Raw genomic sequence first — 24666 nt, 5'->3', positions numbered from 1 at the left:
GGCTGGAGAAAGATATTCCATGCAAATAGAGACCAAAAGAAAGCAGGAGTAGCAATACTTATATCAGACAAAATTGACTTTAAAACAAAGGCTATGAAAAGAGACAAAGAAGGACACTACATAATGATCAAAGATCAATCCAAGAAGAAGATATAACAATTGTAAATATATACGCACCCAACATAGGAGCACCGCAATATGTAAGACAAACGCTAACAAATATGAAAGGGGAAATTAACAATAACACAATAATAGTGGGAGACTTTAATACCACACTCACAACTATGGATGCATCAACTAAACAGGAAATTAACAAGGAAACACAAACTTTAAATGTACAATAGACTAGCTAGACCTAATTGATATCTATAGGATATTTCACCCCAAAACAATGAATTTCACCTCTCTCTCAAGCAAACACAGAACCTTCTCCAGGATAGATCACACCCTGGGCCATAAACCTAGCCTTGGTAAATTCAAAAAAATTGAAATCATTCCAAGCATCTTTTTTGACCACAATGCAATAAGATTAGATCTCAATTACAGGAGAAAAACTATTGAAAATTTCAATATATGGAGGCTGAACAACACTCTGCTGAATAACCAACAAATCAGAGAAGAAATAAAAAAAGAAATCAAAATATGCATAGGAACAAATGAAAATGAAAACACAACAACCGAAAATCTGTGGGATACTGTAAAAGCAGTGCTAAGGGGAAAGTTCATAGCAATACAGGCATACCTCAAGAAACAAGAAAAAAGTCAAATAAACAACCTAAGTCTACACCTAAAACAACTAGAAAAGGAAGAAATGAAAAACTCCAGGATTAGTAGAAGGAAGGAAAACTTAAAAATTAGGGCAGAAATAAATGCGAAAGAAACAAAAGAGACCATAGCAAAAATCAACAAAGCCAAAAGCTGGTTCTTTGAAAGGATAAATAAAACTGACAAACCATTAGCCAGACTCATCAAGAAACAAAGGGAGAGAAATCAAATCAAGAAAATTAGAAATGAAAATGGAGAGATCACAACAGACAACACAGAAATACAAAGGATCATAAGAGACTACTATCAGCAATTTTATGCCAATAAAATGCACAACTTGGAAGAAATGGACAAATTCTTAGAAAAGTACAACTTTCCAAAACTGAACCAGGAAGAAATAGAAAATCTTACCAGACCCATCACAAGCATAGAAATTGAAACTGTATTCAGAAATCTTCCAACAAACAAAAGCCTAGGTCCAGACAGCTTCACAGCTGAATTCTACCAAAAATTAAGAGAAGAGCTAACACCTATCCTACTCAAACTCTTCCAGAAAATTGCAGAGGAAGGTAAACTTCCAAACTCATTCTATGAGGCCATCATCACCCTAATATCAAAACCAGACAAAGATGCCACAGAAAAAGAAAACTACAGGCCAATATCACTGATGAACATAGATGCAAAAATCTTCAACAAAATTCTAGCAAACAGAATCCAACAACACATTAAAAAGATCATACACCATGACCAAGTGGGCTTTATCCCAGGGATGCAAGGATTCTTCAATATCCGCAAATCAATCAATGTAATACACCACAGTAACAAATTGAAAAATAAAAGCCATATAATTATCTCAATACATGCATAGAAAGCCTTTGACAAAATTCAACATACATTTATGATAAAAAACTCTCCAGAAAGCAGGAATAGAAGGAACATACCTCAACATAATAAAGGCTATAATGACAAACCCACAGCAAACATTATCCTCAATGGTGAAAAATTAAAAATATTTCCCCTACAAGACAAGGGTGCCCACTTTCACCACTACTATTCAACATCGATTTGGAAGTTTTGGCCACAGTGACAAGACCAGAAAAGGAAATATAAGGAATCCAAATTGGAAAAGAAGAAGTAAAACTCTCACTGTTTGCAGATGACATGATCCTCTACATAGAAAACCCTAAAGATTCCACCAGAAAATCACTAGAGCTAATCAATGAATATAGCAAAGTTGCAGGATATAAAATCAACACACAGAAATCCCTTGCATTCCTATACACTAATAATGAGAAAATAGAAAGAGAAATTAAGGAAACAATTCCATTCACCATTGCAATGAAAAGAAAAAAATACTTAGGAATGTGTCTATCTAAAGAAACTAACACATGGACATCACCAGATGGTTAACACCAAAATCAGTTTGATAATATTCATTGCAGACAAAGATGGAAAAGCTCTATACAGTCAACAAAAACAAGACCAGGAGCTGACTGTGGTTCAGATCATGAACTACTTATTGCTAAATTCAGACTTAAATTGAAGAAAGTAGGGAAAACCACTACACCATTCAGGTATGACCTAAATCAAATCCCTTATGATTATACAGTGGAAGTGAGAAATAGATTTAAGGGACTAGATCTGATAGATAGAGTGCCTGATGAACTAGGGACAGAGGTTCGTGACATTGTATAGGAAACAGGGATCAAGCCAATCCCCATGGAAAAGAAATGCACAAAGCAAAATGGCTGTCTGTGGAGGCCTTACAAATAGCTGTGAAAAGAAGAGAAGTGAAAGGCAAATGAGAAAAGGAAAGATATAAGCATCTGAATGCAGAGATTCAAAGAATAGCAAGGAGAGATAAGAAAGCCTTCCTCAGGGATCAATGCAAAGAAATAGAGTAAAACAACAAACTGGGAAAGACTAGAGATCTCTTCAAGAAAATTAGAGATACCAAGGGGACATTTCATGCAAAGATGGGCTCGATAAAGGACAGAAATGGTATGCACCTAACAGAGGCAGACGATATTAAGAAGAGGTGGAAGAATACACAGAACTGTACAAAAAAGATCTTCACGACCAAGATAATCAGGATGGTGTGCTCACTCACCTAGAGCCAGACATCCTGGAATGTGAAGTCAAGTGGGCCTCAGAAAGTATCACTACGAACAAAGCTAGTGGAGGTGATGGCATTCCAGTTGAGTTATTTCAAATCCTGAAAGATGATGCTGTAAAAGTGCAGCACTCAATATGCCAGCAAATTTGGACAACTCAGCAGTGGCCACAGGACTGGAAAAGGTCAGTTTCATTCCAATCCCAGAGAAAGGCAGTACCAAAGAATGCTCAAACTACCGCACAATTGCACTATCTCACATGCTAGTAAAGTAATGCTCAAAATTCTCCAAGCCAGGCTTCAGCAATACGTGAACCGTGAACTTCCAGATGTTCAAGCTGGTTTTAGAAAAGGCAGAGGAACCAGAGATCAAATTGCCAAAATCTGCTGGATCATGGAAAAAACAAAAGAGTTCCAGAGAAACATCTATTTCTACTTTATTGACTATGCCAAAGCCTTTGACTGTGTGGATCACAATAAACTGTGGAAAATTCTGAAAGAGATGGGAATACCAGACCGCCTGACGTTCATCTTGAGAAACCTATATGCAGGTCATGAAGCAACAGTTAGATTGGGCATGGAACAACAGACTGGTTTCAAATAGGAAAAGGAGTATGTCAAGGCTGTATATTGTCACCATGCTTATTTAACTTATATGCAGAGTACATCATGAGAAACACTGGGCTGGAAGAAGCACAGGCTGGAATGAAGATTGCTGGGAGAAATATCAATAACCTCAGATATGCAGATGATACCACCCTTATGGTAGAAAGTGAAGAGGAACTAAAGAGTCTCTTGATGAAAGTGAAAGAGGAGAGTGAAAAAGTTGGTTAAAGCTCAACATTCAGAAAATGAAGATCATGGCATCCGGTCCCATCACTTCATGGGAAATAGATGGGGAAACAGTGGAAACAGTGTCAGATTTTATTATTTTGGGCTCCAAAATCACTGTAGATGGTGACTGCAGCCATGAAATTAAAAGACACTTGCTCCTTGGAAGGAAAGTTATGACCAAGCTAGATACCATATTCAAAAGCAGAGACATTACTTTGCCAACAAAGGTCCGTCTAGTCAAGGCGATGGTTTTTCCAGTGGTCATGTATGGATGTGAGAGTTGGACTGTGAAGAAAGCTGAGTGCCAAAGAACTGATGCTTTTGAACTGTGGTGTTGGAGAATACTCTTGAGAATCCCTTGGACTGCAAGGAGATGCAACTGGTCTGTTCTGAAGGAGATCAGCCCTGGGGTTTCTTTGGAAGTAATGATGGTAAAGCTGAAACTCTGGGACTTTGACCACCTCATGCGAAGTGTTGACTCATTGGAAAAGACTCTGATGCTGGGAGGGATTGGGGGCAGGAGGAGAAGGGGACAACAGAGGATGAGATGGCTGGATGGCATCACTGACTCAATGGTCATGAGTTTGAGTGAACTCGGAGTTGGTGATGGACAGGGAGGCCTGGTGTGCTGTGATTCATGGGGTTGCAAAGAGTCAGACACGACTGAGCGACCGAACTGAACTGAAAGAAACTAAAGACTTGTATATAGAAAACTATAAACAGTGGTGAAAGAAATCAAAGAGGACTCTAATAGATGGAGAAATATACCATGTTCATGGATCAGAAGAATCAATATTGTGACAATGAATATACTACCCAATGCAATCTACAGATTCAATGCAATCCCTATCAAGGTACCAATGGTATTTTTCACAAAGCTAGGACAAATAATTTCACAATTTGTATGGAAATACAAAAAACCTCTAATAGCCAAAGCAATCTTTAGAAAGAAGAATGGAACTGGAGGAATCAACCTGCCTGACTTTAGGCCCTACTACAAAGCCTCAGTCATCAAGACAGTATGGTAGTGGCACAATGACAGAAATATAGATCAATTAACAAAATAGAAAGCACAGAGATAAATCCACGCACCTATGGACACCTTATCTTTGACAGAGGAAGCAAGAATGTACAATGGAGAAAAGACAATCTCTTTAACAAGTGGTTCTGGGAAAACTGGTCAACCGCTTGTAAAAGAATGAAACTAGAACACTTGCTAACACTATACACACCCCCCCCCAAAAAAAAAAAAACCTCAAAATGGATTAAAGATCTAAACATAAGACCAGAAAGTATAAAACTCTTAGAGGAGAACATAGGCAAAACACTCTCTGACATAAATCACAGCAGGATCCTCTATGACCCAGCTCCCAGAATACTGGAAATAAAAGCAAAAATAAACAAATGGGATCTAATTAAAGTTAAAAGCTTCTGCACAACTAAGGAAACTCTAAGCAAAGTTAAAAGACAGCCTTCAGAATGGGAGAAAATAATAGCAAATGAAGGAACTGACAAACAACTAATCTCAAAAATACACAAACAACTCCTGCAGCTCAATTCCAGCAAAATAAATGACCCAATCAAAAATGGGCCAAAGAACTAAATAGACATTTCTCCAAAGAAGACATACAGATGGCTAACAAACACATGAAAAGATGCTCAACATCACTCATTATCAGAGAAATGCAAATTAAAACCAAAATGATGTACCATTTCATGCCAGTCAGAATGGCTGCGATCCAAAAGTCTACAAGCAATCAATGCTGAAGAGGGTGTGGAGAAAAGGGAACCCTCTTACACTGTTGGTGGGAATGCAAACTAGTACAGCCACTATGGAGAATAGTGTGGAGATTCCTTTAAAAACTGGAAATAGAACTGCCTTATGACCCAGCAATACCACTGCTGAGCACACACACTGAGAAAACCAGAATTGAAAGAGACACATGTACCTCAGTGTTCATTGCAGCACTGTTTATAATAGCCAGGACATGGAAGCAACCTAGATGTCCATCAGCAGATGAATGGATAAGAAAGCCGTGGTACATATACGCAATGAAGTATTACTCAGCCATTAAAAAGAATACATTTGAATCAGTTCTAATGAGGTGGATGAAACTGGAGCCTATTATACAGAGTGAAGTAAGCCAGAAAGAAAAACACCAATACAGTGTACTAACACATATATATGGAATTTAGAAAGATGGTAATGATAACCCTGTATATGAGACAGCAAAAGAGACACAGATGTATAGAACCATCTTTTGGACTCTGTGGGAGAGGGAGAGGGTGGGATGATTTGGGGGAATGGCATAGAAACATGTATAATATCATATAAGAAATCAATCACCATTCCAGGTTTGATACAGGATCCTTGGGGCTGGTGCACTGGTATGACCCGGAAGGATGGTACGGGGTGGGAGGTGGGAGGGGGTTTCAGGAAGGGGAACGTGTGTACGCCCATGGTGGATTCATGTTGATTTGTGGCTGAACCAATTCAATATTGTAAAGTAATTAGCCTCCAATTAAAATAAATAAATTTAAATTAAAAATAAAGAATAATTTTAAAAAATAAGCAAAAGAAGAAAGTGACAATTAAGGTATAAATATATTTTCAAGAATTTAGCCAGATATTAGAAAATTAGTCCATTAGACACAAAGAAACTAAGTGAAAGATAAATTTTAAAATCAAACTCAATTATATGAAAAACAAATACACAACAAAAAGTGAACAAAGAGAAACACTGATTCTTAGGAAAGATTGTTAGAATTGATAACTCCCTATAATGAATTATGAAGATAAAAAGAGAAGAGGATAAGATTTACTAATACCAGGAAAGAATAGAACATCTGTAAGGATCCTCTATGAATGAAAAATTATAAAGACTTAGCTTAAGTGGTCTCATTAGTGTATATTTAATGGAAAACAATACCAGTATTATGTAAGTCCATCCACAAAATAGGGAAAAATGAAAAAATTATTGTTTTGTTTTATAAGGATAGCATTATCTACCTTCTTCCCAAATTATAGGCCATTCTCCTTATGAATTTAGGTGCAAAAGTTCTATAGAAAATATTACCAAGCAGAATTAATAAGTGTCATAAATATGAACAAACTGGGGATATAATAACAATTTAAGTGGTTAACACTTGTAAATCAACCAATGTTGTTAATCACAGTAACAGAGAAAAATTTTATGATTGTATAAAAGGTTGTCAAAATATTAATGGCTTTTTATGGAATTCAACAATATTAGTAGACAGATTAGGAAAGAATTTACTTAATCTAATAAATAAGATCTCTGTTAAATTGCAATAGGCATTACGCATAGTGCTGAATTATTAAAAGCTACTAGATATTTCATTTCTTTATAAAGGTTCATTACTTGAGACAACAAAGAGACCATTAAAACTAAATGTGGGACATAGCCTCACATGTATTAACACTTGATTATTTATTTTTGACAAAAATGATACTTCAGAACAGTGTGGAAGTCTGTTTTGTCAATATATAGTTCTGAGTTAACTGGATATTCTTCTCAAGAAAAAAAGTTAAACTGTGATGTAATATTGATCTAAATATGAAATATATATTTTTTTGAAATTTAAAATACGTTACTACAAGGTAACATAATGATTTAGGATATAAAATTGTTTTCTTAAATACTATATACAAAACAATCAAAAAGGAAATATTTTTAAAAATTGGGCAACATTATCATTTAAGTTTTCCATTTGTCAAAAGAAATCATGAAGTAGACACATAGTCATGCTTACCCCAAGAGGGTAAGATATTTTAATATGTATAAATATAAAAGAAATCATATGTATTAAAACATCTTAAATTAATGACCAATAAATTTATGAATAGGTGCTCAGCTTCATTTGTCATATGGAAAATCAAAAAATTAAACCATAATAAGATAACAATAAGATCAACTAAAATTAAAATCAACCAAAATTATCTAAAATTAAAATGATTGATAAGTATTTGTTGGCCAGAATGTGAGAAACTCTCATATGCTGCTTTTCAGAGTACACATTTTTACAACTTTGGAAATCTTTTCAGCAACAACTACTAAAGAGAACTTATGAGCCAGCAATGTAACACTTAGACATGGACTCATGGAACTGTGTATATATTTGCAAAGCATAATTGTATTATAATATTAATAACATACTGTTTGTGTTAGATACTGAAAGTAATCCAAGTGTTTATCAACAATTGGATAAATATTAATATATTTATAAAACTGAATACAGCATTGAAAAATGAGCAGATTATCACTGTGTTCATCCACATGAATGGATCTCACAAGCATAACATTGATGCAAAGGAGAACATACTGAATTACAGAGTTCATATACATTGGAAAATAGCCAAAATTAGTTTGCATGTATGTGCTCAGTTGTGTCTGAGTCTTTGCTGCTCCATAGACTGTAGCCTAGCAGACTCCTCTGTCCAAGGAATTTTCCAGGAAAGAATACTGGAGTGGGTTGCCATTTCTTACTCCAGGGATCTTCCTGATGCAGGAACCAAACCCTCATTTCCTGCATCTCCTGCATTGGAAGGCAAATTCTTTACTGCTATCACCACCTCGGAAGCCCAAAATTAGTTTGAGAGGTTAGAAAATAAAGATATTTATGGAGGAAGGGATAGGAAATGGCTGAAAGGAAAATGAGTGTCATATTCTATTGTTTATCTTGATGAAAGTCATATGGATGTGTTTACGTCTTTGAAATTCATCAAGCTCTAGACTTAGGTTTTCTATATTTTATCACTCTTTACTACAGTAAAAAGTTTAATTTTAAATTACTGCTGGTATTAAATCACTAAAAAACTACAATATTCCTTTTTCTTATCCTATTCAAGACCTATGTATTATACATAAAATGTATTGAGATGTATGTATTTGAGAGAGGTATTCTTGCTTTCTCTGTTGTAACATTTTGTTTTCTACTTTCAGTTTCTTCAAAATTAAATGCCACAATAATAATTTTATAGTATATCATATAAATTTCTCTGAGAAATGTTAAAACAGAAGGATACAGTGAACAAGAATGTGGGCTTTAGTCTTAGATCTGGGTGTCATTCATCCAGAAGCAATCTATGGGTTCAAGTTAATTGGGTTCAAGTTAATTTGAGTCTGTAAGCCATATCTTTTTGAAAGGCAGATGGACAGAGAAAGAGGGAGAGGAAGAGAGAGAAAAAGGGAGAGGGGAAAAGTAAGAGCAAGAAAAAGAGTGAGAGGGAGACAGGGAGGAAAACAGAGAGAGAAGGGGAATGAATATGAATGTCTGCTGCTCAAGGTCATATATGCATTAAAGTAACACGTACATAAAGCCATCTAGGGGACTGCTTCTTATACTAGTTTGCCCCATATGTGTATTTTCCCAAGCCTCTCTATCATGTATATGCTGTATTAGTTTCCTAAGGCTATCATAACAAATTACCACAAACTAGGTGATTTAAAACAGCAAAAACTTATTTTCTTACTATTCAGGAGTCTAGAATTATGAAACCAAAATATGAGCAGGGTTAGTCCTTTCTTGAAACTCTGAGAAAGAATCTGTCCCATATCTGTGTCAGAGCTTCTGGTGTTGCTGACATTTTTGGCATTCCTTGGCTTGTAGCTCTATCACCCTGATTTCTTTGTCCTTATTGATATATTCCTTGTATTTCCTCTGTCTTCAAGTTTTTCTTTCCATATAAGAACACTTGTCTTTGGACTTGGTGGTGGTGGTTTAGTCGCTAAATTATATGAGTCTCTTTTGATCCCACAGACTGTAGCCTACCCAGCTCCTATGTCCATGGGATTTCCCAGGCAAGGCTCATCCTAATCCAGTATGACGTCATCTTAACTTTAGTACATCTATGAAGACTATTTCCAAGTAAGGTCACATTCAGATACTAGAGGTGAGAACTTCAACATATCTCTTTGGGGGACAGAATTCCACCCATAGTATATCTAAGCAGCCATTAAACTAGAGAAGCTAAAGGATTTGTCTAGGGTGCTAAACAGAGTTAATAACAAAGCTAGAGCTAGGAAACAGACGTTACTGAGAACGCAGTGTTTTTTCACATATACCAAGCTGCTTAAAAAATCATCTTCCTCATTCCAGTAGATAAACCTTTAATCTTGATTTTATCTATGTATTCACTCTATATTCTTGGCTAGATTTAGAACATATAAATACATCTTTTGAAATAATGAACTCAGACAAAAATAATGCACAAGTGTGAGTTTGCATGTGTATGTGTGAACATAAATGTGAAGGTGACAAATTGGCAGCCCATGTGCCATTTCCAAGCAGTGAAGAAATCTGTTTTGTCCTGTACAATGTTGTTGTGGAGGTTATTATTATTTTTAATGATTTATGATTTTAGAAAGCAATAGATTTCATATAAAATTCCAAATTCCCAACAGCTTCTGAAAAATAATATGGTCTGGAAACACTGGACCCAACTGACCACAATCTGCTAGAGCTGGGGTGTGGGTGCCCTTTTTCGAAAAGTGTGCAATCTGTAGTTGGCCACAGTGCCAACCCATCCTCATTGTTTCCCCAGTTCGGTTTACCTCACTCATGTATGTCACATGCTGGACTTGCTTACATTTCTGTCTGCTTCCCTTGATCTACAGAAAATTAAACTGTCTAATATTGTATTATAGTTTAATTCAGTGGGATGTCTAGATCAAGAGCAAACATTTTAAGATTTAGTTCGTTTCCATTTTACTGTTATATTTCCTTCAACAGGAAAAAAGCTCTTATAAAAATAAAACTCTTGTCAATTTGGCTTTACAAGTAACTTCAAAAGCCCAAGATTAGTTTTTGTTTAAAAAGTCAGTATCTCTAATTTGTAAAATTCCAATAGTGTATACTGAATATCTACCATTGTCTTTATTTTTAATGTACTTAGCTTTCACTGTGTATGATTAAGTGTATGTGTGATACAGGATTAAGTGTATGTGTGATATATAATTAAATGGAAAACAGTATTAAACAGATGCAGTGGAGAAAAAACTGGGTATGAAAGGTAAACATAAGCACTACAGGAGAAGGAGAGAGCCCTGGAAGAATAATGAGGCTTAAATATATAGATATAAAAATGAGGGGGATTAGTTTGTGATAAGATGGGAAACAGATAAACAATAAACAAACAATAATTCACACAAGATGTGCCTTAAAAGCTACTGACAAATGATTTCAATATGCCCACACAGAGGATTGATTCCACAGATTGTGAGGGTAGCTGAAATTGAGCAAAGGTGAAAGAAGGTTTTGAGTCTCACCGGCATCTAGAACTTCAGCACAGCTCTTGATCTTCCCTCAAAAGTCACAGTAAGGGAAAATAAATTGTATTGGTTAAATTAAACACACTGGCTGCAGGGGCTCCACAAAAATAAGCATAAAGCTAGATTCTGACAGATGAGAAAATTCCTTTCCTGAAGTCTAGCCATCGGAAATGGGAGGGATTGACTGTGAGTAGGGATGTGAGTGGGTTTCCCTGGTAGCTCACTGTTATCAAATCTGCCTGCAATACAGGAGACTTGCAGGATCCTCGGGTTAGATCCCTGGCTCAAATATGTGACTAATCAGGGACTAAAATTACCCCCACAGGGATTTCTCACAAATTTAGTTTAGTAGCTGCTATTCTTCTTCAGAAAGATTTTTCATCATTGTGGGGGGAAGGAGAGATGGGAGGGAGGCATGAAGGAACGTACACAGGTGTTGGTGGTACCCTAGATTTAAGAACACTACCCATCAAAAGCACTGCAGGGATCCCATATTAAAACCTCTCTAGCAGGTGCATCAGTTAGAACTTAAAGTACTATTCTCAAGTACATATTCATGTGCTTTCTCTACTGTGGCTTGACACATTAGTAATTATCATTATTCAGGTAATTTGTAGCCATTAAAAACCAGTCTCTATTCTAATTACTGAAAAATTATATACTCATGTGAAAGTAGCCTAATTTTACTTTGCCAAAGATTATTTTTTCAAGTAGTACAAAACTATATAACATGCTGAGTTTGTTTATTTCTCTTGAAAGTAACTTAGTAAACTTCATGAGAAATTATAGGGCTTTTTCTATATGAAATTTCTAGTATTTTTTTTTCCATTCTATAGCTGAGTCCAAAGACCCAGACTTATTTTATTTCTTTGCATTTAAAAACTCCTCTAAATTGTTTTGTTGAAAATGAGGTTTGCATAGTGGCATGTTCAATAACTATTCATAAACTTTTGTTACTAAGAAACCATGTTGATTCATACAAAGGAAACCAGCTAGACATTTAGCCACAAACCAAATAGCAGTGTTGTATTTACTATTAAAATAAATAAGTTGTAAACTAAACAATAGCATTCCGATTATGCCACAGTGATACTGTCATTAAGTAGAGGAATTCACTATTAGTCTGAAATTTAGTTGAGAATATCATTTAATCTAATCTCTCCCTAGTAATACCATTATTTCAGTAGGAAAAAATGGCTTTCATTTTCATCACTTGTATCACAGCAAATAGAAAATCCCTCAAAATGATAAATCTTATTGCTCTTTTAAATTATCTACCATCTTTAGTGGAAAGGTATTTAATACATATCAACTCATATTTTCCTTCATTATTACCATACAATTCTTCTCAATCACATATTTGTAAAGCTAAAACCCTCTTCCAAATTGATAGCAGTCTTGGAATTCATGGGTATCTCAAAACCTCCACATTGCCTTAATGTTAATTGAGAAAGTAGGTGTTTACACTGATCTCCTAATGTTAAAGCACAAGCTATGATTGTAGCAATAAACACAGAGTGTCTCTATATTCATTTCTCAGTCAAAAAAAAAATCTTATCACTTATTTTCATTTATTTTTAGTGTAGAGCAAGCTTCCAAGTTAGGATGCTCATTAATATTTAATACCTTATGGAAATATGTTTGTTTATGGTGATCACGCATTTCCATTTTCATTGTTGCAAAATGTTTACCAGTTTATGGTATGAGATATTATTTATGTTTCCATATTTCGGTTGTTAGGAATTCTCCCAATCAGACATAAGCATAAACAACCACCTTGATTTCACAATTATCTCATTTGTTCTGAGTAGTAGAAAGGAGCAGAAGTTAAAATCCTTCACACAGTACTGTAGCCTAAAATTGGTAGATACCCCTAGGTGATTGGAGAGGAATTAATCCTAGTTTCCACCTTTCTAAAAAAAAAAAAAAAAAAAAAAAGGTACTAGATTCTTCTGACAAATGTTGAAAGTGTCAATCACTTAGTACTGTCTGACTCTCTGTGACCCCATGGACTGTAGTCTGCCATTCCCTTCTTCAAGGGATCTTCCCGATTCAGTGATCTAACCGGCATTTTCTGTTTGGAAGGAGGATATTTTTACTGTCTGAACTACAGGGGAAGCCCCAACAAATATTAAATTGCCTCATATTTATTTCAATAGGAATCATTTTACATCTTACCTACAAACAAAAAAAGAAATAATAACATTAAAAACACCTCATCTGTTTTCATTAAGATACTTTATATATTATTTGCCATTAAGGAAAGATATTACTAATACATTCCAAACTTGACTGTGTAGTTTCCTGAATTCCTCTTGATGAAACTCTTAAAAAAGGAATGAACATTAATTAGCACCTGTATTGTGTCAAGTAGTGTGCTAGGCATATTCAATCATTTGATGAGAGGCAGTGTAGCGTGGTATATAAGATCACAGTCTTGAGTTTGAATTCTTCTTTGCTCTTATATTACTAGGTGTGACCTTGACTCTTGGTTAACCTCTCTGTGCTTCACTTTTCTCATTGGTAATATGAGTAAAATCCTAGACTCTTTCTTATAGGGTTGCTGTGAGGGATAAACTAAGTTAATGTAAGTAAAATACTAGAGCAGTTTGGCATGGAGTAGATACTCAGCATCAGATATCGGCATTATTTTCACCAGATCTAATAAAGTGTCATTATCTATATTTTACTGATGAGGAAACTAGTGTTCAGAGAGTTGAAGCAATTTACATTTGGAGACAACACAGCAAGTCATACTTTAAAGAGCTTTTATCGCTAAATTATGTTGTGATTTTTTTTCCCCATTCTATATACATACTGATAGTTTTCTCTCTGCATACTTACTGAAGGAAAGAGATCTTTTGTCTGTCCATATCTCTTAGACTAGATACAGTGGTTGCTTTAAATCTGGTAACTGCAAAGGAGATTATTGCAACACATAATTTATTGCCTCACAGTTTAGATTGTGTGTGTGTGAGGAGTAGGCACATAGGACTTTTTGTTTTAAAACTTATACATGAAGAATAATAATTTTAATATATCTTTGAACTAGAAAATCACAAAAGACGGCCTGTGGAAAACTACAATCCAGTGGAAACACTGTGTAGACCAACTGAAAATAAGATCCAAATTCACAAAGGAAAAATGAAAGAGACTAAATAATTAATCAGGTCTTACACACTGGTGGCAATCAATGGGTTTTAAGAGTCCAGGTAAAAGATAGGACTTTGACTCTTAAGAGAGCCTCTAGAAATCTGCTAGCATCATCAGATTTACTGAGGAACCTACACAGATCTTAAGGGTATCGTGGAACCTTTTTAGATTCAATTTTTTTAAATTAGCTGTCCCTTCTACTTACTTTTGTAGTAAGCTTTACCTCTATAAGAGACATATGTAGGCACACCTTATATGCTATTTGTTCTAGAACTTATTGACAAGTTTTCAAAAATACCCTAAGTTAGGTAGAGTGTATTTGTGGTCCAAATTCACTTAATGACTGATTAACCTTAGATAAGGTATTTTTCTGAGACTTAGTTTTACATTATTTAATAATTCACTTAAAAAAATATTATGTTAGCAGTTATTGGTTCATTACATTCCCAAAGTAGTCCTATGTAATAAATGGCACTCACTAGTACCCATACTTTACATTCAAGGAATCTGGATTTCAGAGAAGTGACTTCCATCGGGTCAGAGAGAACAGAATGGGCTTGGAACTAACAGAAAAAAGATAGCATTTATTCAACACAGTTCTAAACTATTTTATATCTATTTATTTATTTAACCTCCACAACAACAAATAAATTGGGAACTGTTAACATATCCATTTTACAGATGATGTGACTGAGGCATTGCAAGATTAAGCATTTTACTTAAGGTCACAGCTGCTACATGACAGAGATGAAATTCAAGCCCAGACAACCTGATTCTAGTTCCCACACATTTAATTACTTGACCACACTGCCTTTCTGAAGCCAATAAAAATAATACAATTTATTCCTGTATCCAAGTTATTTTAGACTCTTAGACAAGCAGTGAAAGTATAAATAGGCTTATCAAAAGGAATGAGTTCTGGCTTCTTTGGCAGGAAATGGACATCAGATTTGGAACGTATATTATTTTAGTACTCCTGAATTTGTCTATGTTTTACAGTTTTGCTGTATAGGGCCAAGATGCAGAAAATAGTCCTACCTTAACAATATTTAAGGCTGAAGCTATTAGGCTTGTGGTACTGAAATAAATATGTCTGCTTTTCCTGCTCTAAAACTAACCCAGACTAGGAATATAATAGGGTTAGAAATTTAAATGTCCATAGGACTCAAACTATAATTAAGCCACACACCTCGGACTTCTCTACCACCTATTTTGCAAGCTTCTTTAGATTTAACTCTTTTGTCACCAAACTCAGCAATGCCTACTGGGCATGCCCAGTGATATGGTCAGTGCCTTGTATCAAGTTTCACTGCCTCCAGGTTTTACCAGCTGCAAAAGGAAGGAGGAGACCGAGCGAAGAGTTAAACAAGAACAGAACTTGGTTCAGCTCCGGATGTCCATGGCCAGGGCAGAGCACAGAAAGCTGGGGGAGGAGAAGGGATGAGGAGACGCTACCACCAAAGTACCTTGTCCAGTAGATGAGTCTGGGCTCTTAAACTGGCACGTTAACTGGGTGGGTCCCTTTTGCATCTTTTTGGCAAAGCTTGGGCAGATCGTGAAGATCTGAAGTGATCACTCATCCCGGGGCCACTGTAAGGGGTGGGGCAGGGACTGTGGATCTGGGGGAACGCCAGCGACTGTGTGAACCTTGCCTGTCTCTGTATTCTTCGAAGAGCTGCAGCTTTTCTAGGGTTCCAAGCAAGAGATCAAAGTGCGCAAGTAAAGCGAGAGCTCATCTTAACCACAGACTCCTTGGCCCCTTCCTTTAGGCCCTGGAACCAACCCTCTCAGATACCGTTGCCCAATCAAGACAAAACCCCGGAGAAGTGGAATCTCCACACAGCTTTCCGTGGGTCTAGCAGGGGCCTGGGCATGCTCAGTAGGCTACGTGTTTCTCTCTCTTTTTTTTTCCCCCTCTCTCTCCCTCTCCCGCTTTCTCCTCTTCCTCTTTTTCTATATCCACCTCCCCTCTCTCTCATGGGGGAGGGTGGGTGGTGACAAGTTAGAAGCACTTGCGTTAGGTCCCCGCCCCCAGGATCGGGCTCCCCCGGCAAGAGGACGAAGCAAAGGCAGAAACACACCTCACTGCGCAGCATCCCCACCGGGAGGGGCTGCGCCCGGCGGGCTGAGCCCACCAGTATCCCAGTCTGGGGACGGCCCGCCGCTCTCCATGGTACTGCGGAGAGCTCAGCTCCGCCCTTCTCTTTCAGAAGGACAGCACCCAACGTCACGTAACCCAGCCTTCTCGGGCTCCGCGACCGCCTCCTCCTTCCCAGCTCTTTCCCTCTCCTCCTCCTTCTGCTCCCCTCCTTTGCCTGTTCTCCCCTCCCGCACTCCTGGAGATAGACGCTCAAGCCTGACGCCTCTCTAAAGGCAGCAGCAGTCGCCTTATCCACAGACCTCAGGAAATTCGCTTTGACCGTTGCATGCCTCAAGCTCTGGCTCGAGCTAAGGGGGAATAACCGGGCAGGTAAAGAAGCTCAATTTGTGTTGGGGGGGAGGGGATGGGGCGAGGCTAGCTGGAGAAGGATATCTTTCCCCATTGTAATTGAGCCAGGATCTGCCACAAATGAACAGGGAAGGATGGGTGGTGGGAGGGTGGAGGAGTATAGATCTTGGTTGTTTTGCATGAAGCTTTTTAAATAATGGCAAGAAGATGAGATGGTGGAGCTGGGGTAGTAACTTGAAGACTGAATGCAGTGATTTATTAGCAGAAAAAGAAAACGGGCAAGTTAGAAACCAAAGCAATAATATACATCTAGAGCTACATCTTTCTTTCCCTTCCCCATCAGCCCCATGCTGTGCCTATCCTTAATTTGTGCAGTCGACTCCAGGCTCCAAGAAACTGCACTGGTATTAGAGATGGGGCTTAGAGACTGGGCGGGAAAGCCAGGGAGAATTTTGGGTGTGCATTGGTATTAAGGGACTTTGAAATATCCAGGGAGAAATGATAGGCGCTTCTAAAAATCCTCTCAAACATTTCAGGTTCTTTATTATGATACATTGAATGATGCATGGAAAGGTGTGTGCATGTTTGTGCGTGTGTGTGTTACCATAAACATATTAAAATAAATGCAACTGCAGCCCATGAGCATACTGTATCGATCCTTCCAGTGGCTTGGGAATGAATTTGATTCTAGAAATGAAAGAAAAGATTAATGAGGCTGTTAGTCTGCTTTTGAATTAGAGCGCTTCTTCCTTTGGCTGCAGTGAGGTTGTTTTTCAGATCCTTTTATTTTATCCTCTAATTTGTGAACTCGCCAGGTTTTCCCCGGCACCTAGAGAGAATCCTTTTCTCCATATAAATAGAGATACTCTCTTACACACAATGAGCTTCCTCTAAGAACTGGGAGAGTCAGTTGACCTCCCCTGTGGTAAAAATATGTTTTCCTCCCTCTTTTACATTCCTTAAAAAAAAAACTGTCAAGATATGCATTGTTGGAGGAGGGCAAGAGAGCGGTATAAAGAAAGGTTTTATAATCTATGGAATGTCAATTAATAAAACAATTGATTCCAACTGACTAACAAAAAAAAATGATTTTCTAACACAGGAGCTTGTAAACGGTTTCAAAGCACTTACTCTTGATCTTGAAATTTCAGGTTTATTTCACAATGACTGAAAATTTCACAGATTTCTGAGTCCACTTAAAAAATGAAAGTCTTCTGAATAATATGTCTTTTAGAATGATTTTTAAGAGCACTTTTCTTTGGGTTTGGAGCAGGAGTAGACAAGATATGGCTGGTGATTACTCATGGTGTGGCATGTATCAGCCGTAATAAAAAAGCAACTGAGATTTTAAAGTCCCTTTGCTAGTGGGCAGTGTGTGTAGTGTGTTGTGTGTGTGCTGAAAGAGAGAGAACCGGTCATCAATTTCATCTGGGGAGGAACTTGAAGTGGGATCCCCTAGCTTGGTGGCTCTCAGATGACACCTGTAGGGATTGCTCTGTATTGAAGACAAATGTTCTCGGTTCCCTTCATGGAGGAGCAGCAGCACAATGCGGTGCCATAAATTACTGCTAGTTTCAGCTTGTAGGGAAAAAAGTGTTAATTGGATAGTGAGTTTCTGTGTCTAGGCAATAAACTGGTGTCTGTGCCTGTGTGTGTTGTGCGTGTATGTGTTGGGCGGGGGGAGATAGTGAGAAATGGAAATGGTGAAGGAAATACATATATTTTCTTAACTGGACCAGATGATACATTGTGATTCTCTTGGTTAAAAGATGAGAGTAATTTTTGGTTAAAAAAAAAAAGCCTGAAAAAGAATTCACTATATATGAGTTCTATACCATTACAAGAACCTGTCAGATTAGAGTTGAATAAAGAGAGATGATTTAATAGTTTAGTGAGTAATTCAAAGATATGATTTTAAATGTGAGCTTCCTCGAGCCATAGCAGCTAAGGTGACATAGTAGCTATTCTAACCACACAAATTCTAAGAGCTGACAGCCAGAAAGGACTTGAAGAGGAGTTAAGATTACTGCACTGTTAGGCAAAATACTAAATACTTGACTTTAGAGGAGTTAATATTATGGCAGTTGAGACACAAATGCTGCCAAAAACAGACATCTGACTCCAGTGAGGTATTTTCTCCTATAACGAATGATTCCATCAATAAAAAGGAAGAAAATACTCATTTGAAATTTAAGAAACCATCAGTGTTCTTCTCTCTCTGAGAAAAATAAGAGTAGGTATGCTACACAAATCCATGCTGGGAGCTTCCAGTTAACAGTTTGGTATGCTTCGCCTGTTGTAAAATTAGCTATTAACTGAGATTTAAATAGGCTGTATTTTTATTGTCCATATAACCAGTGCACATATAAGCAGAAGTTTCTAACAGTCTTTCTCCCCCCTCTCCTTTTCATATATTTTAAACTTTCTCAGAAACATTAAAATATAACATTAACCAAAATTTCTATTTAAAAGGAAAACCTTGGGAGGGTTACCTATGAATGGTTATAATAAACTACAAGGGTGTAGTGGTGGCTGATTATAAGAGTGTGATATTAACTATTAGGAGACATTAGTTCTTCTTACTTATAGATCAGGACAAATAAGTTCTTTCCAATAAGGTTAACTCTGACTTGCTAATAACAGCAATTATATACCTGATTTCTGGGTTGAATAATGATTATATGATGCTCAGACTTTAGAACTTAATTTTTATTTTAATTCTCTGCAGATTTCTGGGTCCTTATAAAAAGACAAAATAAAACCAAAACGCATCACCAACACACGACCAATTGATAACACTGGCTTGTTAGCTTGGCCTTGCAGAGACGGAGAGGAGAGAAGAGGAGCTGGTGTATTTTCCACCTCTAACAGCTTCTGGCTATTTCATAGCTTCTGTGTTTGAACCCTACTGTTGAGGAGGGAAAAAAAGAAGTAAAACCCTGCCCCTGAGGCTATGTGCAAGGAATTCTGCTTTGGCTACAGTGGTACTGGAAGTCTATGATAATGGCAGAAGACGCAGGCCTTTGAAGCTACTCGGGTTGATAAGTGGTGCCTTATTGGTTTGGACACTGCATCTGGAGGAGAAACACCTGAGGTGTTACCAAGCATTCAAGGATCCTGGTTCTTTGCCGGCATCTTACTTCCCTGGAAAGTGTTTGCTTTTTACCTGACTCTAACCATTTCCCTTTTGCCTGGTACCACTGCTGATACCTGGCAGACGATGGTATTTGAAGAGTGAAGTATCTGCCGACCCCACCGATGCCCTTGGACTAGTTCACCGGACTCAAATGGATGTGCGATTTCCCTTGATTTTCTGTTGACACCTTTTTCCAGAACGTTGCTTCCAAAGTGTATCCTCCCTTTGGTCTAGAAGTTCTGTGGCTGCCCTGTGCTGCTGGGGTCTACATTTCCCAGTTGGGAGGGGACTATAGGGAGAGAGGGAGGGGTTGCTGGAAGAAGAAGAAAAAAAAAAGAGCTAGATAAAGGAGGGGACATCCCTCCCACTCCGGCCTGTCCCCTTACCCGACTTCTTTCCGGACCCCGATTTCTGCATCACGGTGTCCAAGATCATTTTGACCCTGTCGGCCCCGGCACCCCCCCGCCGCACCCCAGCCCCGAGCATGGGGACGGCGCTTCTCCAGCGCGGGGGCTGCTTTCTCCTGTGCCTCTCGCTGCTGCTCCTGGGCTGCTGGGCGGAGCTGGGCAGCGGGCTGGAGTTCCCGGGTGCTGAGGGCCAGTGGACGCGCTTCCCCAAGTGGAACGCCTGCTGCGAGAGCGAGATGAGCTTCCAGCTGAAGACGCGCAGCGCCCGGGGCCTAGTGCTCTACTTCGACGACGAGGGCTTCTGCGACTTCCTGGAGCTCATTCTAACGCGCGGCGGCCGCCTGCAGCTCAGCTTCTCCATCTTCTGCGCCGAGCCCGCCACGCTCCTGACGGACACGCCGGTCAACGACGGCTCGTGGCACAACGTGCGGATCCGCCGGCAGTTCCGCAACACCACGCTCTTCATCGACCAGGTGGAGGCCAAGTGGGTGGAGGTCAAGTCCAAGCGCCGGGACATGACGGTGTTCAGCGGCCTTTTCGTCGGGGGGCTTCCCCCGGAACTGCGCGCCGCGGCGCTCAAGCTCACGCTGGCCTCCGTGCGGGAGCGAGAGCCCTTCAAAGGCTGGATCCGCGACGTGCGGGTCAACTCCTCTCTGGCCCTGCCCGTGGACAGCGGCGAGGTCAAGCTGGACGACGAGCCGCCCAACAGCGGCGGCGGGAGCCCGTGCGAAGCAGGCGAGGAGGGCGAGGGCGGGGTGTGCCTCAACGGGGGCGTGTGTTCCGTAGTGGACGACCAGGCGGTGTGCGACTGCTCGCGAACCGGCTTCCGTGGCAAGGACTGCAGCCAAGGTAAGGCCCGATGACGCTGGAGCCCTGGGGCCTTGGCCTGGGCAGGGTACGGGGAGGAAGGGCGAGGCAGGTCGGGGCCTGTGCATGCGGGCTTCCTTCTCTGGAGAGCTTGTGTCGCCTAGGGTCCAGGTGAAAACCTGTTTCGGGCCTCTCCGTCTTCTCACCTCCCACAGCCCCTCCCGTGGCCTCTTGGAAAAGGTTGAGCATTCCCCATTTCCAGGTTCAGCTTCCTCCCGGGAGCCCTTTCCACTAGTACTACTTCCTTCCAAGTGGGAAGTCAAATGACCTCCCTTCTTCAGTCCTCAGGTTCTTTGCCAAGCCGTTCCTTCTCTTCGCTGGACTGGGGCCCACCAGAACATAAAATGTGCTTTTCCTCTGTCACCACTGTCTGTAATACACAGATTTCCCCCGTAAGATGCAGATTGGGCATACGTTTGGTGAAAAATGAAGTCAGGAGAAATTGACCATGGTTGAGAATCCCCACATAGTTGGTAACGGGCAAGGGAGAAAGGATTCATAGACACAGCTGTGCCTTTTATGAGTAGAGTGGCCAGTCCTGCCCCTGTGGGGAAAGGGGGTGGGGGGCGGAGTAGGGCAGGACTTGGGCAAAATTTCTTGATTAGGAGGAGGGCTCTTGGAATTAATGGTAGTTTCTCTGGCTATGTCCAACATTTGTTGGTTTAATCAAATTGTTTCTGTGGTTTCTTGAAGTGGGAGAGAGGTCAGCTCATGTTTAGAAGTGTTAGAGATTAAATAGCATATTTCTCAATCAGATGACTTGGGAAGGTAAATAGTAGAGAAATTTAGACTTTGGACTGGGAAGCTTCTGCAGGCTAATAAACAGGGGATGCATATGAAGCATTGCAAGAAATTTTCCAAGGATATTCAGCTAAATATATTTATCTGAGTAGTGGAGGCCAAGCTGTTGTTCTTAGGGATTGAAACTGTGGAATTAAAAAAAAAAAACCAAACACAAAAACCCTCATACCTCTAAGTTTAATTTTCTCCCTTATATACATAACATTCAGTCATTGATGTGTTCTTCCAATGTTGCTACATAACAATGACCAAGGACAAATATTGTTGTATAAATACAGGAAAGAATGTGAACAAAAAGTGAATAATATGAAAAAGAAATATGAATGTATCTGTGGCTGAGCAGGAAAGATGTCAGGGTTTAAAGTAGATAGCTTTCGGGTCAGATCAAGTCAATCAACGACATATGGATAAATGGCATTTATCGCTGTTTTTTAAAGGTGAATTATTAAATCTTATTTTGAAAGCTTTAGAGACAAAAACTCTACGTATGGCTGTATTTTATTGTATAATATCTTCTGGACATTTTTTTTTTTTTTTTTTTTTTATTGCTGACACTGCTAAGGGGAACTAGCCCTTGTATATCTTACTAGACTTGGCAGTTCTCTCTTACCTGACTTTAAGAGAAATGAAGACTTGATAAAATTTGTAATTGTTTAAACAACAGAAAGGGTGAAAAGAATCTAGTCATTAGGAGAGTTCTGTAGCCTTCATGGTTTTGTAAAAAAAGAGTAAGGTGTGATTTTACTGCTTTCTGTCTCCATGAAGGTTTTTGTTTTCATGTATTTTGGCTTAAATAATTATAGAGGACTGTGTATCCCATGGCCTATACTACACTTTAGCTTGATTGGTAAATTTCCATGGATTTAACATCAGGTTTTATAGTTATGCTTTATGAAAAATGAAACAGTATATGCTTTTTTCTCTGCCAAATCTAACTTGATTGTAAGCCATGAATAAGTTAGCTACATTTGATGATTTGCTATAGTATAAATTGAAGTTGCGTACCTCTGCACTGATACATAGAAATGAATAAAAGATGGGCATTATTTTATGGGACACATTGCTCTAAATATCCCAATGCTGCTTTAAAATACAAAGCAGACAATTTAAGGAAGAACACATGAAATTTAACTTCCTTTCTTAAATTAGGAAACAAATATGACACAATGACAGCTTGTTCTGTGTAGGAGGGTGTTTTAAATGAAAATTTTTATTTTTCTGTGCATTTTTAACATAGGAATCCAGGGATGTGCATAATCAGGAACAGTTAAGAGTGGAGAAGGCATGGCAAAAGTAATATTTTGAGAGAAGCAGAATTACATATCTCTGAAATGGAAAATGGAGTGATAAAGGCAGAGTCAGTCTCCCTAGAACGATTGGCTCCATTTTGCTTATTTTCTCTGTTTCATGTGTGTCAAGTGACTATTAAATAATTAATTGAGAATGGATGCCTCTCCCAACACCAATCATGTATTGATGGCTAGGGATAGATGATTTGTATTCAGATAAAATATAAACAAAGCCCTGCCTGTAGCCAGTATTTACACTGATTGCCACATTTAAAGAAACATGGTGATTTAAAAACAAACCCATTAGCATTTGAGAAAATTTGGAAAAAAAGATTAACAACAAACATTAAATAATTTTCAAATTATATCTGGTCCCAACTACAATTTTTTTAACTTGATAAAAAGTCTAATATCTTAGTTGCCTTTATATTCCAAATACAATAAGAATTATTAACAAGAAAATTTAGGAATATTCCCTTCTTTCTAGAGTGCCTTTAAACACCTTCTGCACCTATGGATTTCTAGAATATCTTCATTTAATGAGCTCACTTTTATCCTTACTCATTTGTTCAGATAGCCTGACAAGTTTTATTTATTTATTCATGTGGTAATGGAAAGAGAAAACAGAAAGGTTACGTGTCATGATCAGGTTAGTGGAAGAGCCTGGGACCAACCTTCTTACTCTCAAGTCCTGTATTTATCATGACTATTGAATACGCTTTCCATTTTATTAGATTTGATCATTTTTTTAGGTCCAGTGGTTATTCAAGAGAACACACACACACACACACACACACACACACACACACAGAGAGAGAACTAATGTATATGATGGATACTTATGGGATACATAGCTTTTTCAGTGAATCATACCCATCTAAGTGTCCTGGGATCATTATTATTTAATAAGTTTCTACTTAAGATCACTAATAGTTTTCTTAGCAGCTTGAAAGAATTAGTGAATTCTGTGGCCACCCAGTTAAAAATGAGAGTAAAAAGCTGATCAATGAGAACTTAACTTATACATTTCATTATTTCCAAGTGCAGATTTTATGCATTTTAGGGCCACTTATATGAAAATGTCATACTAGACTGAGTATCAATTTTATTCACTTCCTGTATTTAAATAGCCTGAAACATAAGTGGTTTGTGATGGCTGATTGCTTAATATTACTAAAGATGACAGTGTGATAGATATCACTTAATGAAGCCTCTGCTTGCTATGACTTTATGAATGTTGCCAGATAGACAACCATATTCACTCATTCATTCATTTTTCTCTTTATTCAACAAGTATTATGTGCTTTGCATGTGCCTGAATCATAGGCCTAAGCGATACAACTGAGTAAACTCTTAGAAATAGTTCCTACTTTGATAGGAAGGTAAAAGCCTCACATTCCAGTGAGGAGGCTCAGTAATTAAAAAAGTAAATACATGAAAACTTTAAACAATAGTATATATTTTGAAGGACAAGTATGTTGTATTATGAGAAATTAAAATAGTGTGAACCGAATTAATCAAAAAAAGGTTTTCCTGAGGGGTGATACTTAAACAAAAATC

General features: G+C 38.3%; 1 protein-coding gene across 13 annotated transcripts in view; it reads left to right on the top strand.

The window, feature by feature from the left end:
• Nucleotides 16234–24666, top strand: part of NRXN1 (neurexin 1) — a 1209846-nt gene continuing 1201413 nt past the window's right edge. For all 13 annotated transcript variants that reach the window (XM_018055223.1, XM_018055219.1, XM_018055217.1 and 10 more), the window contains exons 1-2: nt 16234–16627; nt 19335–20998. In XM_018055223.1, the coding sequence (XP_017910712.1) occupies nt 20227–20998 (772 nt within the window). In that variant the 5' untranslated portion in view covers nt 16234–16627; nt 19335–20226. The remainder of the gene's footprint in view (nt 16628–19334; nt 20999–24666) is intronic.

Source organism: Capra hircus, chromosome 11, assembly GCF_001704415.2.
Source record: "Capra hircus breed San Clemente chromosome 11, ASM170441v1, whole genome shotgun sequence".
Classification (NCBI taxonomy): Eukaryota; Metazoa; Chordata; class Mammalia; order Artiodactyla; family Bovidae; genus Capra; species Capra hircus.
This window is presented reverse-complemented; position numbering and strand designations above follow the sequence as displayed.